Consider the following 12,377-nt stretch of genomic DNA (forward strand, 5'->3'; position numbering starts at 1 on the left):
AGAAGGAAAACTATCAATTCTGTCACATCAATTCATTAAGGCTCGTCTCGTCATCTAGGACGCAGCGCTGCCGGCGGCGGCTTTTCCTCTATATTTACCACCGCGTATGTTGGTTGCTGCTTCTAGAATGTTGCGTACTTCCATCACACAGTCTGCACGCTGTGCAGGTGAGAGTTTGCAGCGTTTGGGACAGAATCGACACGGACATGCTCAGGTTATTCCGCCGCAAAACGCCTACATACATTGGACGGCATGCACCACGCCACACACTTGTGACTCAGGGGAAATATCGCGGGGGGCCGGGTTGATAGGCACGCCTGTCAAAGCGTCCAAGCGTCCCGCACGCCGTAGGATAGGCTGGCCCTTGCGACTCACGCCACAGCCTCAGTGCCTCACATCGGCACAGCCGCTCGCAGCCCATACGCAATACATCAGCCGAAGCCTTTCGAAACAAAAGCTTAGGCGTAGAACAACATTATTTACCGCGAAGCCACTGACCCCAAACAGAGCCGTGCCGTGCCGCTGCCCCTGCGCCATTACCCCCACTCCCCATAAACCCCTCCCTCCCGCTCCAACACCCTCTGCCCTCATCTCACAGGCGCCGCCACCACCAGTGGCCGCCCCTTCGGCGCCGCTGCGGCCGCCGCGACTGCTGGGCGCCGGCCTGGCGCCGTGACGGCGGGCGCTGTGGCGGAGGCGGTCCAGACGCTGACCATCACGCGCCCCGATGACTGGCACCTGCACGTGCGCGACGGCCAGCCCATGCGGGTGCGTTGCCGTCATAGCAGCATCATTAACAGTAGCCATAGTAGTAGCAGTGGCAGTAGCAGTGACAGGAGCAGGAGCAACAGGAGCGGCAGCGGCAGGGGCAGGGGCAGAAACAGCGGAGCGAAGGCGGTGGGGTTTGATCACGTGAGGTTTGTGTAGGTGGGGTGTGCGCCTGCGCCAAAGCTGAATAACAAGTGGTGGGGGGTCCCGCCGCCCAAAAGCTGTGAGGGCGGCCCAAAGCAGTGAGGGCGGCGGGCAGGTGAAAGCGGTCCCCGGTGCCCCCAAGAGGCGGCATGACAGCTGGTGCTACGTGGGGGGCGATGTTGGTGCTGAGGGCGTCCAGGAGCCGCGGGTGGCGTGGGGGTGTCTGCAGCTGTCACCGGTGGCGGGTCATCACAGGGGCCAGGGAGGTGGCTACCACCGCCTTGGCCGTATCCCTCGTCGTGTCCCGGCGGCGCCACTGCAGGGCCCCGCACCACCACACCACCACCACCACCACCATCAACCATCACAAGCCCACACAAACATGTCTTTCAACACCTTCTCCCTACCTAACCATGCCGTATACACACGCACACACACACACACACATACACACACGGACAGGACGTGGTTCCCCACACCGCCCGCCACTTCGCTCGCGCCATCATCATGCCCAACCTGGTCCCGCCCGTCAACACCACCCAGGCGGTGAGGGGGCGCGGGCGGCAGTAGCAGCACCGGCAGGACTGGCAGTAGCAGCAGGGGCTAGCAGTAGCAGCAGAGCTGGCAGTAGCAACGGCCGTGGGCGAAGCGCGGAATGCAGCAGAACGGGGGGGAATGTACTTGCCAGGTGCATGGCGTTACATGAAGGGGCAGGGCTCCAAGGCGCCGCCACAATCATACGGTGCCCACACGCACCCGCCTCGTGTAACCACGCACACACACACACGCACACACGCACACACACACACACACACACACACACACACACACACACACACACACACGCACACACACACACGCACGTGCAGGCCATCGAGTACGGCAAGCGCATCTCGGCGGCTGTGCCGGCCGGTGTGGACTTCACCCCCCTCATGACGCTGTACCTCACCGACCGGACCACACCCGAGGAGGTGGGACGCGTTCGGGGGGGCGCTTGGAGGGGCGCTGAAGGGCGCTGAACGTGCCGAGCTCCGTGTTTGGGCTCGGGGATGACACGAGCTCAGGGGTGGGCCCAGGTATGGGCCCAGGGATCGGCTCTGGGTGAGAGTGGGACAGGGCAGGGCAGGGTAGGGCAGGGCAGGCCTATGATGCGTGTGTTCACCGTGTCAATGTTACCCGTCCGGCTCCCCAGAAACACCTGTGGGAACCTGTTCACTACCAGGTCCGCTGCTCCACGCCATGTCCATCGCTCGCTTTCATTTCGTACCCCTCGCTGCTATCGCGTTTCCGCGAGCGCCCTCCCCCCGAACACACAACACAACACACACACACACGCACACACACACACACATACACACACACCTACTCCCCAACCCTCCTCACGCAGGTGTACGCCGCCAAGGCCGCGGGCTGCGTGGCCTTCAAGCTGTACCCGGCCGGCGCCACCACCAACTCCGACTCGGGCGTCACCGACCTCAACAAACCCCTGGCGGCGCTCAAGGTGCGAGTGCGCGAGTGCGTGCGTGTGTGTGAGTGTGTGTCTGTGCGTGTGTGTTTGTCTATGCAATGTCCGGTGTGGGCGAGGGCGAGGCGGGGGCAAGGGCGGGGCCGAGGGCTCGCGCCATGAGTGTAGAGCTGCGCACGCGCGCGCACACTGCGCCGCGCTCCCACTGCTCTCCCCCTCCAGCCGCCCTCCCCCCTGCTGTTCCGCTGTGCCTCTGATGTGAACATCCACATAACCTTTCTCCCATATACCCGCCCGTCCTCCCCTCTCCTGCCCTCCCCTCCCTCCCCAGGCCATGGCGGAGGCCGGCGTGCTGCTGCTGGTGCACGGCGAGGTGACGGACCCGGAGGTGGACATGTTTGACCGCGAGGCCGTGTTCATCACACAGAAGCTGGTAGGAGAGGAGAGGGGGGGAAGGGGGGGAGGGTGGTGGCTGGGTGGCGAGGAGGAGGGCTGGAGCGGAGCTGGGGGGGAGGAGCTGGGAGGAGGAGCTGGGGGGGGGGGGAGAGGGTAGCCTTCCATCCAGACGTGAGAGGCTAGAATAAGGGGGGAAGGCCGGGTTCGTAACGCTGGCACTGGTGAGGGGACGGGGGGCGAATCGGGGGGAAGCTGAGTGCCTGTGGTGGAGTTGGGGAGAGGGGAGCCGGGGAGGTGAGGTGCTGGGGCGGGGAGCTTAGGGAGGAGCTCTTATGCCCGCTTCCAACGAACTGGCTGACGTCGTGTAGGCACTTGCCTTTCCGCTGCCCATACACGGACAATGCCCTGGTGTGTATCATCATGAATGCATCCCGCCCCCCGCCTTCTTGCCTAATCATGAATGTAACCCGCTACCCACCACCCCCTCCTTTCCCAAACATCCTTGCAATGCCCCCTCCCCGCAACCCGCCCTCCCCGCAACCCGCCCCCCCCCTTCAGCTGCCGCTGCTGGACAAGGTGCCTCAGCTAAAGGTGGTCATGGAGCACATCACCACCAAGGACGCGGTGGGTGGCGGGAGGGGGGGGCAGGGAACAGGGAGGGCGGAGCAGGGAGCAGGGGGGGGGGAGCAGGGGGGGGGGAGCAGGGAGCAGGAAGCAGGAGGGGAAGCAGGGAGCAGCGGGGGAGCAGGGGGCCAGGCCGGCAGGGCACAGGGTGGGGTGGAAGCATGGGGGGTGGGGGTCGGAGTGACCTGGTACATACGCACACATATATACACACACACACACACACACACACACACACACACACACACAATAAATACTGTCCTACGCGTAATGTTCTCCGTTGTGCTTTTTTACACAGTAAATACATGCGCCTTCTCCCCACACAACACACACACCCCCGCTCCCCACCTCCCCCGCCAGGCCGACTTCGTGGCCTCGGCGCCCGCCAACGTGGCCGCCACCATCACGCCGCAGCACATGCTCATGAACCGCAACGCGCTGTTCGCAAAGGGGCTGCGGCCGCACAACTACTGCCTGCCCATCCTCAAGCGCGAGAAGCACCGTGAGCACATTGAGGCGGAGGGAGGGAGTGGAGGGAGTGGAGGGAGTGGAGGGAGGGAGGGAGGGAGGGAGGGAGGGAGGGAGGGAGGGAGGGAGGGAGGGAGGGAGGGAGGGAGGGAACGGGGGCCGATGTGGGCGGGGTCGTGTGCGTGTGTGCGACGGATTGGGGCGGGGTGGGGAAGGGTGGAGTGGCGGAGCCGTGCGGAGGGGGGTGGAACCGCGTGGGCGGCGCGCCGGCTCCGGAAGTTGGTTGTTACCTTGTCACCTTGCTACCGTGAAACTGCGCCGCAAACTCGTAACTGCCTCCTCCCCTCCGTCCCCCCTCCCCCCTCCCCCCCTTCCTCCTCCCCTGCAGGCGAGGCCATCATGGGTGCGGCTGTGAGCGGCAGCCGCAAGTTCTTCCTGGGCACCGACTCGGCGCCGCACCCCAAGTGAGCGCCTGGCCTGTGGGGGTGGGGTAGTGCTGCTGGGGCTGGGGGCTGGTGAGGGGGCCGATGGTAGGGGGTGGCGGTGGAGGGCGTATGCCCTAGCCGGCCACACCTGCCATTCCGTGCCCATGCCAAACTCGCGCCGTTGTCATTCCTGGCGGCACCTGCGCCCCCTTCCACCACCACCACCGCGACCACCATCCCCGCCCCCCTGCACCTCATGTTCCGCAAGATGGTCTGCTGTCTACCACTTCCTTAACTAATCATGAATGTAACCACCCCGCACCAGGCACGCCAAGGAGAGCTCGTGCGGCTGCGCGGGCATGTTCTCGGCCCCCGTGGCCCTGGCCATCTACGCCACCGCCTTCGAGAAGGCGCAGGCGCTGGACAAGCTGGAGGGCTTCGCCAGGTGCGGCCCCCGGGGGGTAGGGGTTGAAAATACCAGCCCAAACTAAACCAAACCAAGCTAAAGTAGCGGAGCACAGGCAGCGGCGTTAGTTGCAAGCGATAATAATAGGGGGGAGGCTACGGTGGTGTGGGCTGAGTGGAGGTGCGGGTTGGGTGCTGGCACTGTGCACGATATGAGGTAAATCGGGGGACGGCTGACGGGGCCGTACGCAGTGCACGGCATACGCATGGGCGGGTCCTTGCCTTGACCCTCTGGCGTAGGTAGTACGGTAAGTGTGGGCGGCGTCGCAGCGTTTTTCGCCAATCCGGTTCGCCTGCTCCTCACCAGCCTCTCCGCTCCACAGCCTCACCTCTCCCTCTGCTCCCCTTCCCCGTTCTCACCCCACCCCACTTGTAACCCCACCTGTCCCCCCACCCCGCACTACCCGGCCCCACCCCACCTTAACCCCCCCTACCCCACCCCATCCTCACACTGCCCCACCACCCCACCTGCCGCCTCACTCGCCACCTTCCGCCTCCCGACTCCGCCCCACCCCCCGCCTCCCGCCTCCCTCGCAGCTTCCACGGCCCCGACTTCTACGGCCTGCCGCGCAACACCGACAAGCTGACTCTGGTGCGCAGTCCGCAGGTGGTGCCGGAGAGCTACGCCTTCGGGGACAGCACCGTCATCCCCATGTGGGCGGGCGAGCAGATCCCCTGGAGTGTGCAGGCATGAAGCCAGGAGGAGGGGAGGGGGCAAGGAGGGCAGGGGGCTGGGGAGGAGGGGCCTGGGGAGGAGGGGGAGGGGGTGCTTGGGAGGGGCTGGGAGCTGAAGCTGGCGGTGCGGTGGTGAGGCCGGCGGGGCCGTTGAGGCGCGCGGTGGGGGGCTGGTGGTAGGAAGAGGTGGCGGTGGCGGTGGCGGGGATGTTGGCGGCGGCGGCGGCGGTGGTGGCGGTGATGGTGGGTGTCGTGTGGTGGTGGGGTGTGTGGTGGGGGTGGCAGCTGGGGTGGAGTCTGGGGGAACTACGCCGCACCGTGCGGTGTGTGGCACAAGTGGCCGGGCGCGTGGCGTTTCCGTACGGCGCGTTGATGCGGAGGCGATTTGAGGAATGCGATGAACGCCTGGCCGGCTGGCCTGAACTAATGTGGATGATGAGGTGCACGGATAGGGTTACAGACTTACAGGTGTGAGCAAAGGTCCGTGAGAACGCCCTCACGAGCTTCGTGAGCTGTGACGTCGTGTTGAGCCGGGCAGCTGTGGAGCTGTTTCTTCCCTCAGTGAGGCAGCCTGGACGTGTCAATCCTGAAGCAAGTTCAGGACTGGCACTGCCGAAGGCAGCACCAATGGAAGCCCCTTGCCTGGACACTTCGCCTGGTCAATCGCACAGCATCAGAGGCCCGGGACGGGGAGCCACTCAGCCACAGAACAAGCCCTGCCGGCCTGCCCAAAGGCCCAGGCAACAATCAGCCAGCTACTTCGGTGTGTAACAGTGACAGCCCCACCACAGCGTGCTTCAGCATTTAGGCATCAGCACACGGCGTCACCTGCGTGGCAGCTCCACAGCTGCGATGAACTGCAGCAAGCAAAAGCAGATGCAGCCGCAGGGTTGCGACCAGGGCCGGGCAGGGAGGGTCTCCTGGTGCTCACGCAGTTACACGCGTAACTACGGTACCTGCAGGCACCCCTCCGGGCGGAATCCCCTGCACGTCCCGTGGGTGCCCTCAGTGTGCGGCACCCGTACATGTTTGGGCTCATGCAGCCGCCGCCGCCTCGTCAATCGGTTCCAGATGGCCGCCCCCTCCTTCATATGCTTCACCCGCCTGCCTCCCCTGACAAACAAGGTGAGGCCAAGATGCGTGCGGGCACAGGCCAGAACCCAGTCTACTGGGGCAAGGACACCCTTGTAGTGGGTATTTCGCCTGTGTACCGACAGCACCCCCGCACTACCCCGCATCCTCCGCGCTCTACCCACACCATCTTATCCTACTAAGTGCACGTGCTCGGCCTTTCCTTCCCTGCTGGGGCAAAGGCCCGCCCGCGCTACGTCACCAGCACAGCCTTACCACCGCCAGGCTAGACTGTATGCCGCCCTCGACCTGCATATCGCCTGCTGCCTGCCTACGTCCTTTCGTCTACGTGTGCGTAGCGCCGGGTGCTCGCTGAAACCGCACCATATGGCGGCGCAACACCGGGTGGGCGGCAGCGACAGCTGCATGACAGCCTGCACGCACGCACTGCCGCACCCGGGCCCTCAACCTGCACCACTGCTTCCCAAACCAACTGCGTGCCAAACTGACAATGCCAACACTGCCAACGCATACGGCATGAACAAGAAGCACCTAGACCTGTGCTAGGCTTGCTATGGTGGTGGCTATCAGGTGCCAACAGGTCATTGGTATACAACTATCAATTTCAATCCCGGCTAGCGCAATCAATGAGGCGGGTGTACTGAGGAATGCCACCCCTGTGTGCGTTGCGTCTAAGGTCTAAATGGGTTTGTCCATTTGCAATCGTACTAACAGGCCCATGCAATACGAAGCAGCAACTTCCCCAGCGATAGGCATCGCCGGCACAACAGCGCCTACAAACAATGGAATCCGCATCTATGTGTACACACAATCAATCGTACTACGGGAGAAACGTTTCATTGGATCATTCCAACCTTTTCGGCCTCACCAATCTAACGGTCCATACACACTAGCTGCAGGAGTGTGCTGACCAAACTGAGCACAGTACCAGCGTCCAACCACTGCACCGCCCTCCACCAACCGTCAACCAGCAGCCCAGCCTCCACCTTTGCATCCGCCGCCACCCAGTCACCACCCATCAGCGCCAGCGAGGGTGTCGCCTGCCGAGCGCGCCCGCACCCACAGCAGCTGACTGCTGCTGCTGCAGCACCCCACCCTCTGCTGCGGCGCCCTGTAACCCAGATGCCAAGCCGACATCCACACCAACGCTGCCGAGAGCGCGCCGCTTGGCGCCGCCAGGCGGCGGCGGCGGCCGCGGTCGCGGCGGGGGCCGCGGCCTGGGCGGCGGGCGCGGCGACCGAGGCGGCGGCTTGGGTCGCGGCGTGCGGCGGGCCGATGTGGGCGAGGGTGTGGGTGAGGGTATGGGCGAGGTGAGTGACCGGCACTCAATGCTCCCCGAGTCTGGCTGCTGCTGCGGTGGCGGAGGCAGGGACGGAAGCGGCGGCGCCCGCCGCGCGGCCTGGACCGTCGGCAGCGGGGCTGGCGACGGCGGCTGTGGCTGCGGGGAGGGCGGCAGCGGTGACGGCGACGTGGGAGGGGGGGCAGGTGGCGCAGGCGAGGGCGGCGGCGGAGGGGAGGGTGGCGCCGGTGCCGGCGGCCGTGGCGACGGCGGCGGCGCCTGTTGGCCCAGAGCCGCCACATCGGTGTCGCCGCCGCCGCCCTGCTGCTGCTGAGGCGGCGGCTGGTCGCAGGAGCCCCAGTCGAAGGAGCCTGGCTCGGCGGGCAGTGGCGCGGCCCGGCAGAGGGTGACGGAGGCGCCGTCGGCGTCCACCGCGAGCAGTTTGAACACCAGGCCTGCGTTGTGGGGGGAGGGGGGGGGTGTTAACTTTGAACCAGTCCCGTAAGGAAACAGTCGCGCTGCAAGGAGAAACGGCAGCCGCAGGGGGGGGGCGGGACCCGGGGCCGTGCGGGTCGCGAGTCACGACAGCGCGCGAAGGAGGAGGAGGACGATTGTAAAGGGGGCGTCAGGCAGGCGTGGGTAGGCGACTAAGGCTGTGGGGTGCGGCATGGAGATGGCGCTGCTGAGTACCGTTCATGGGCAGTACGGTGCGGACAACAAGGGCCTTACTGCTGGGGCGGCTGGCCCCGATGTACCGTATATGGACCCATCTCCCCACACCCAGTGAGGGACTCACCACACCCCAAACCCGCACACCCAGGCCCCCTGCCTGTGCTCCGCTCGTTTTCGTTGGTTTTGGTTTAGTTTGGGCTGGTGTTTACAACCCCCCCCCACACACACACCCGTGGCGTTGTCGCGGTAGGTGTCGCCCAATGCCGGCGCCACGGCTGCGGGGTGCGTGACGCCCGGCAGCAGCAACGTGCCCAGCCGCAGCGTGTCGGCAGTGGCGGTACGGTAGCGGCCACTCAGGTGGCTGTACACGTGTACGGTGTCGTCGTCCACGCCGTCCACGTAGTCGTACGGCGGTTGGCGGCGGCGGAAGCCCAGGAACAGCCGCCGGCCGACCCCGTCTGTAGGTGGGAGGGGGGAAGCGGGGGGAAGTGGGGGGTTGTGGGTGTGAGCCGCACAGGGTGCTTGGGTGTGGAGCAGATGCTTGGCCGGTACGAGGTTCAGTGGTTGATATGCGGGTTTAATCATAATCAATTGTGCGAAACAGGATGGGATGCAAAGGGCGTGCACGCGCACCCACCCGAGTCAGTGGCGTCCACCATGACGAACGAGCGGTTGGAGGTGTGCTCCGGCGGCAGCCTGTACGAGCGTACGGCGCCGCCACCCGCCGCCATGTCCGACAGCCGTACGGCACCGCCCCCCGCCACGGGGCCCGCCCAGCCCAGCAGCCAGAGATGGGGCGTGTTGGGGCAGCGCTGGCCGCAGCAGTAGCCCAGGGCGCAGGTGGGGTCGCAGTAGTCACAGCCGCCGGGGGCGCCGGCGTGCCACAGCCGCAGATTGTGAGACAGCTCTGCGACATTTCAAGTCGCAGCAGGGACGGAAAGAGCAGGAGAGATTGTTAAAACGGGTCAAGGGGCCAGGAACGAAGTGACTGACTGACCGGACGCCAGGCCATTGCCGACGTTGGCACCCAACTACCCGTTGCTGCCGAAGCGAGCGAACACGGAATAGCGACACGTGCATGCGCGCTTGCACGTGTGTGTGTGTGTGTGTGTGTGTGTGTGTGCGCGTGTGCACGTGTGTTTAAAACAACAACAAAGTGAAGCCCGCATGTGCACATGTGTGTGTGTTTGTGTGTGCGGCCTCACCGTGCATGTACACGTTGCGCATCTCGTAGCGGTCGTCTGCACAGGGGCGGGCGAATGGGTGGGTGGGTTGACGCACGCCGGGGCAATACATGTTTAGTAGGTGCGACCATTGCTCCCGCCCCCGTTCCCACCACTGCTCAAGCCATCCTGCTCCTTCCCTACAACTCCCGCCCTACAACTCCCGTCCTTCGACTCCTACCCTACAGGTACGGCACCTGCGCGCCCCCGCCGACCTGTGATCCAGACGTAGCCGTAGCCGGGGCCGCCGCCGGGCCGGCCGCGCGGCACGCTGAGGTCGGCGCTGGCAACCACGCCGGCGCAGGAGGGGTCTGCTACAGCCTTCCAGCCGCTGGGCAGCAGCAGCACCACGTGGCTGTAGCTGGAGAACGCCGCGTCGCCCAGCCGCGAGCGCGCTACTGCCGAGGCCGCGTCGCCCCAGCCCAGCATGTCCGCCTGCGCAAAGCGCGTGCGGGAGGGGGGGGGGCGTGGAAGGATGGGATTGGTGAAGCCTCAACTCCCGCATAGAAATCAGGAGATCGCCAGGCACCGTCAGAAACGTGACAGCCTTGGGGTTCCTGCAAGCGCCGAATCCCAGGCGCGTGTCCCTCTTCCCTTTGGCCGCACCCGGTGCCGGTGCCATTGCCTCACTCACGGTGCTGCACTTGCTGGTGCTCCAGGTCTGGCTGTTGCGCGTGCCGTTGCAGGGGATGACCACCTGGTCTAGGATCTGAGCAAAGCCAAAGGGGCGGTAGGCGGGCAGCAGCGGTACAACAAGGCGGCGTGAATGCGGGAGGCGGCCGACAATACCGAGTGGTCCACGCCGGCGTCACGTGCTGCTGTGCCCTCGACACTCCGGGGAATGTCTTTCCTTCCACACTTTGCTAGGCATTTGATGTGTGCGCTACATCATATCGAAGGCGTTGCAGGCGGCACTAGTTGGCGCGAGACCCGACCCACATTGACGTTCTCCGGCAGTAGCACGTCGCGGCCGTTGGCGCAATAGCCCATGTGGCCTGCCACACTGGTGGTGGTGGCGTTGGTGTCGCCGAACAGGGTCGCCCGGACTTGCTGCGAGGATAGCGTGTTACGGATGGGTGCGAAACAGAGGGGTAGGGGGCATTCATGCTGCAATGTGGAAAAGGGTGCTTTGCACAAGCAACGTGGCACGACACGAGCTACGCAGCATTTGCGCTTGCGTTCAGCCCCAATGTTTCCTTATTTCCCATGCACGCCACACGCCACGCACGTGACTCTCGCACGCACCCACCTCGGGAGTGGCGGCTGCGCCTCGGTCGCCGCAGAAGCGCAGCAGCAGGTACAGCACACGGATGCTGGTGGTGGGAACCAGCGATGCCAGGCCGGTGGGCACCACCGCCACGGCGGCGGCCTCCTCTTCCGATGTTGCCAGCAGTTGCTCCTGCGCCTGCTGGCCCTGCGCCACCTGCGCAACTGCGACCACCCCCGCCGTGTCTACCGCGGCCGTGTCTACCGCGGCCGCGGCGTCGGCTGCCGCGGCCCTTGTCTGCAAGCCAATGGCTGCGGCGGATGCCTTAGGCTTGCGGACTGCCACGACCGCATCGCCTGCGTCGCCGCCTAGGGAGCTAATGGCTTCGAGCGGCCTGGCGCCGGCCCCAGCTGCGGCCGCGGCAGCGAGGTAGTCGAGTGCAAACAGCTCATCGACCAACAGCGCTGCCGGCGCAGCAACCTGTGTCCCACCGACACCGGCGCTGCTGCCTTGGCCTGGCTCCGCCCGCAGCGTCCCAACCACCCGCACACGTGCCCCTGGCCCCAGCTGCAGAGCTGCTGGCACCGGGTCGATGGCTCCGGCAGCAAGGGGGATGTCCGCGCCGTCTGCTAATTGGAGGAACACAGCCACGTCGTGATCCCCAGCTGAAGGCGAAGGACCGCCGATAGCCAAATCTTCCTCCGTAGTCGTCATCATAAAGCTCAGGACACCTGCGAGGTTCCAGGGCGTGCGGCGAGGGTAGCGACGTCGACGAGGGGCAATTTCCCTCGCGGCGACGGGGGGTGCAAGCAACACCGGTCAACGCTGCCTACTCGCGATGTTAGCTTCCCGAATGATATACAGTGCATAGCTTAATACTGCAAGTAAGCTGCCGACGACTCTATGAGTTATGCTGCAGCCCTTGCGCGTCGTTTGCGTCGACGCTCCAGCTACCACGCGACGCACCATCCCAGCTTTCCGACGACCCTTCCGCCGCATACAGTAAAACTAAGCAAGATGATAAGAGCACTCTTGCGGTGCAGTGTTGGCGAAGTGATAACATCTCACTAAGGTCGCTTGCGCAAGCAGTGGCTGCAAGCTGGCAGTCCGATATGCTAGCGACAGTTTAAGCACATTGAGTTAATTAATACGTGACCAATACCAGGGATAGGCAAAGGCTTGCAATGGCTGTTGTTGGCTGTTGACTGGATCCATGACCGGAACCCGAGTCCAAAACGCCTTCATGTGCGAGCTCCCTCTCAAGAGGTCCCTCAGAGGCCCACCGGCGCTCCGTTCAGAAGAGGGCAGACTTACACCAATGTGGTGAGGCCGAAGCGCTGGTTGCAACGTTGTTAACATGACATGACACACTTGTAAACAAGATAAAGTAGCTGTGGTCGGCGTCCCATGGCTGGCTACATGCGGAAGCCATACTGCCGTGAATTGCTTCCGTGGACAGGCGTCCACTGCAGCA

The 12,377-nt window shown here is 64.7% G+C and overlaps 2 protein-coding genes across 2 annotated transcripts; one reads left to right on the top strand and one right to left on the bottom strand.

Moving 5' to 3' along the window:
- Positions 1 to 25: 25 nt before the first annotated feature.
- CHLRE_11g467550v5 (uncharacterized protein) lies at positions 26 to 6,213 on the top strand. The gene is made up of 11 exons (XM_043067301.1): positions 26 to 167; positions 599 to 768; positions 1,375 to 1,458; positions 1,782 to 1,883; positions 2,300 to 2,413; positions 2,709 to 2,810; positions 3,332 to 3,397; positions 3,758 to 3,899; positions 4,254 to 4,329; positions 4,616 to 4,735; positions 5,293 to 6,213. Exons 1-11 carry the CDS (start codon positions 128 to 130, stop codon positions 5,447 to 5,449), a joined length of 1,173 nt encoding a protein of 390 aa, XP_042919550.1. The 5' UTR covers positions 26 to 127; the 3' UTR covers positions 5,450 to 6,213.
- Positions 6,214 to 6,353: 140 nt separating this feature from the next.
- CHLRE_11g467600v5 (uncharacterized protein) lies at positions 6,354 to 12,255 on the bottom strand. The gene is made up of 9 exons (XM_043067351.1): positions 11,870 to 12,255; positions 10,946 to 11,634; positions 10,636 to 10,746; positions 10,331 to 10,405; positions 9,912 to 10,131; positions 9,679 to 9,714; positions 9,111 to 9,380; positions 8,704 to 8,931; positions 6,354 to 8,256 (listed from the first exon to the last, which is right to left on the bottom strand). Exons 2-9 carry the CDS (start codon positions 11,615 to 11,617, stop codon positions 7,541 to 7,543), a joined length of 2,328 nt encoding a protein of 775 aa, XP_042919551.1. The 5' UTR covers positions 11,618 to 11,634; positions 11,870 to 12,255; the 3' UTR covers positions 6,354 to 7,540.
- Positions 12,256 to 12,377: the final 122 nt, after the last annotated feature.

Source organism: Chlamydomonas reinhardtii, chromosome 11, assembly GCF_000002595.2.
Source record: "Chlamydomonas reinhardtii strain CC-503 cw92 mt+ chromosome 11, whole genome shotgun sequence".
NCBI classification, from domain to species: Eukaryota; Viridiplantae; Chlorophyta; class Chlorophyceae; order Chlamydomonadales; family Chlamydomonadaceae; genus Chlamydomonas; species Chlamydomonas reinhardtii.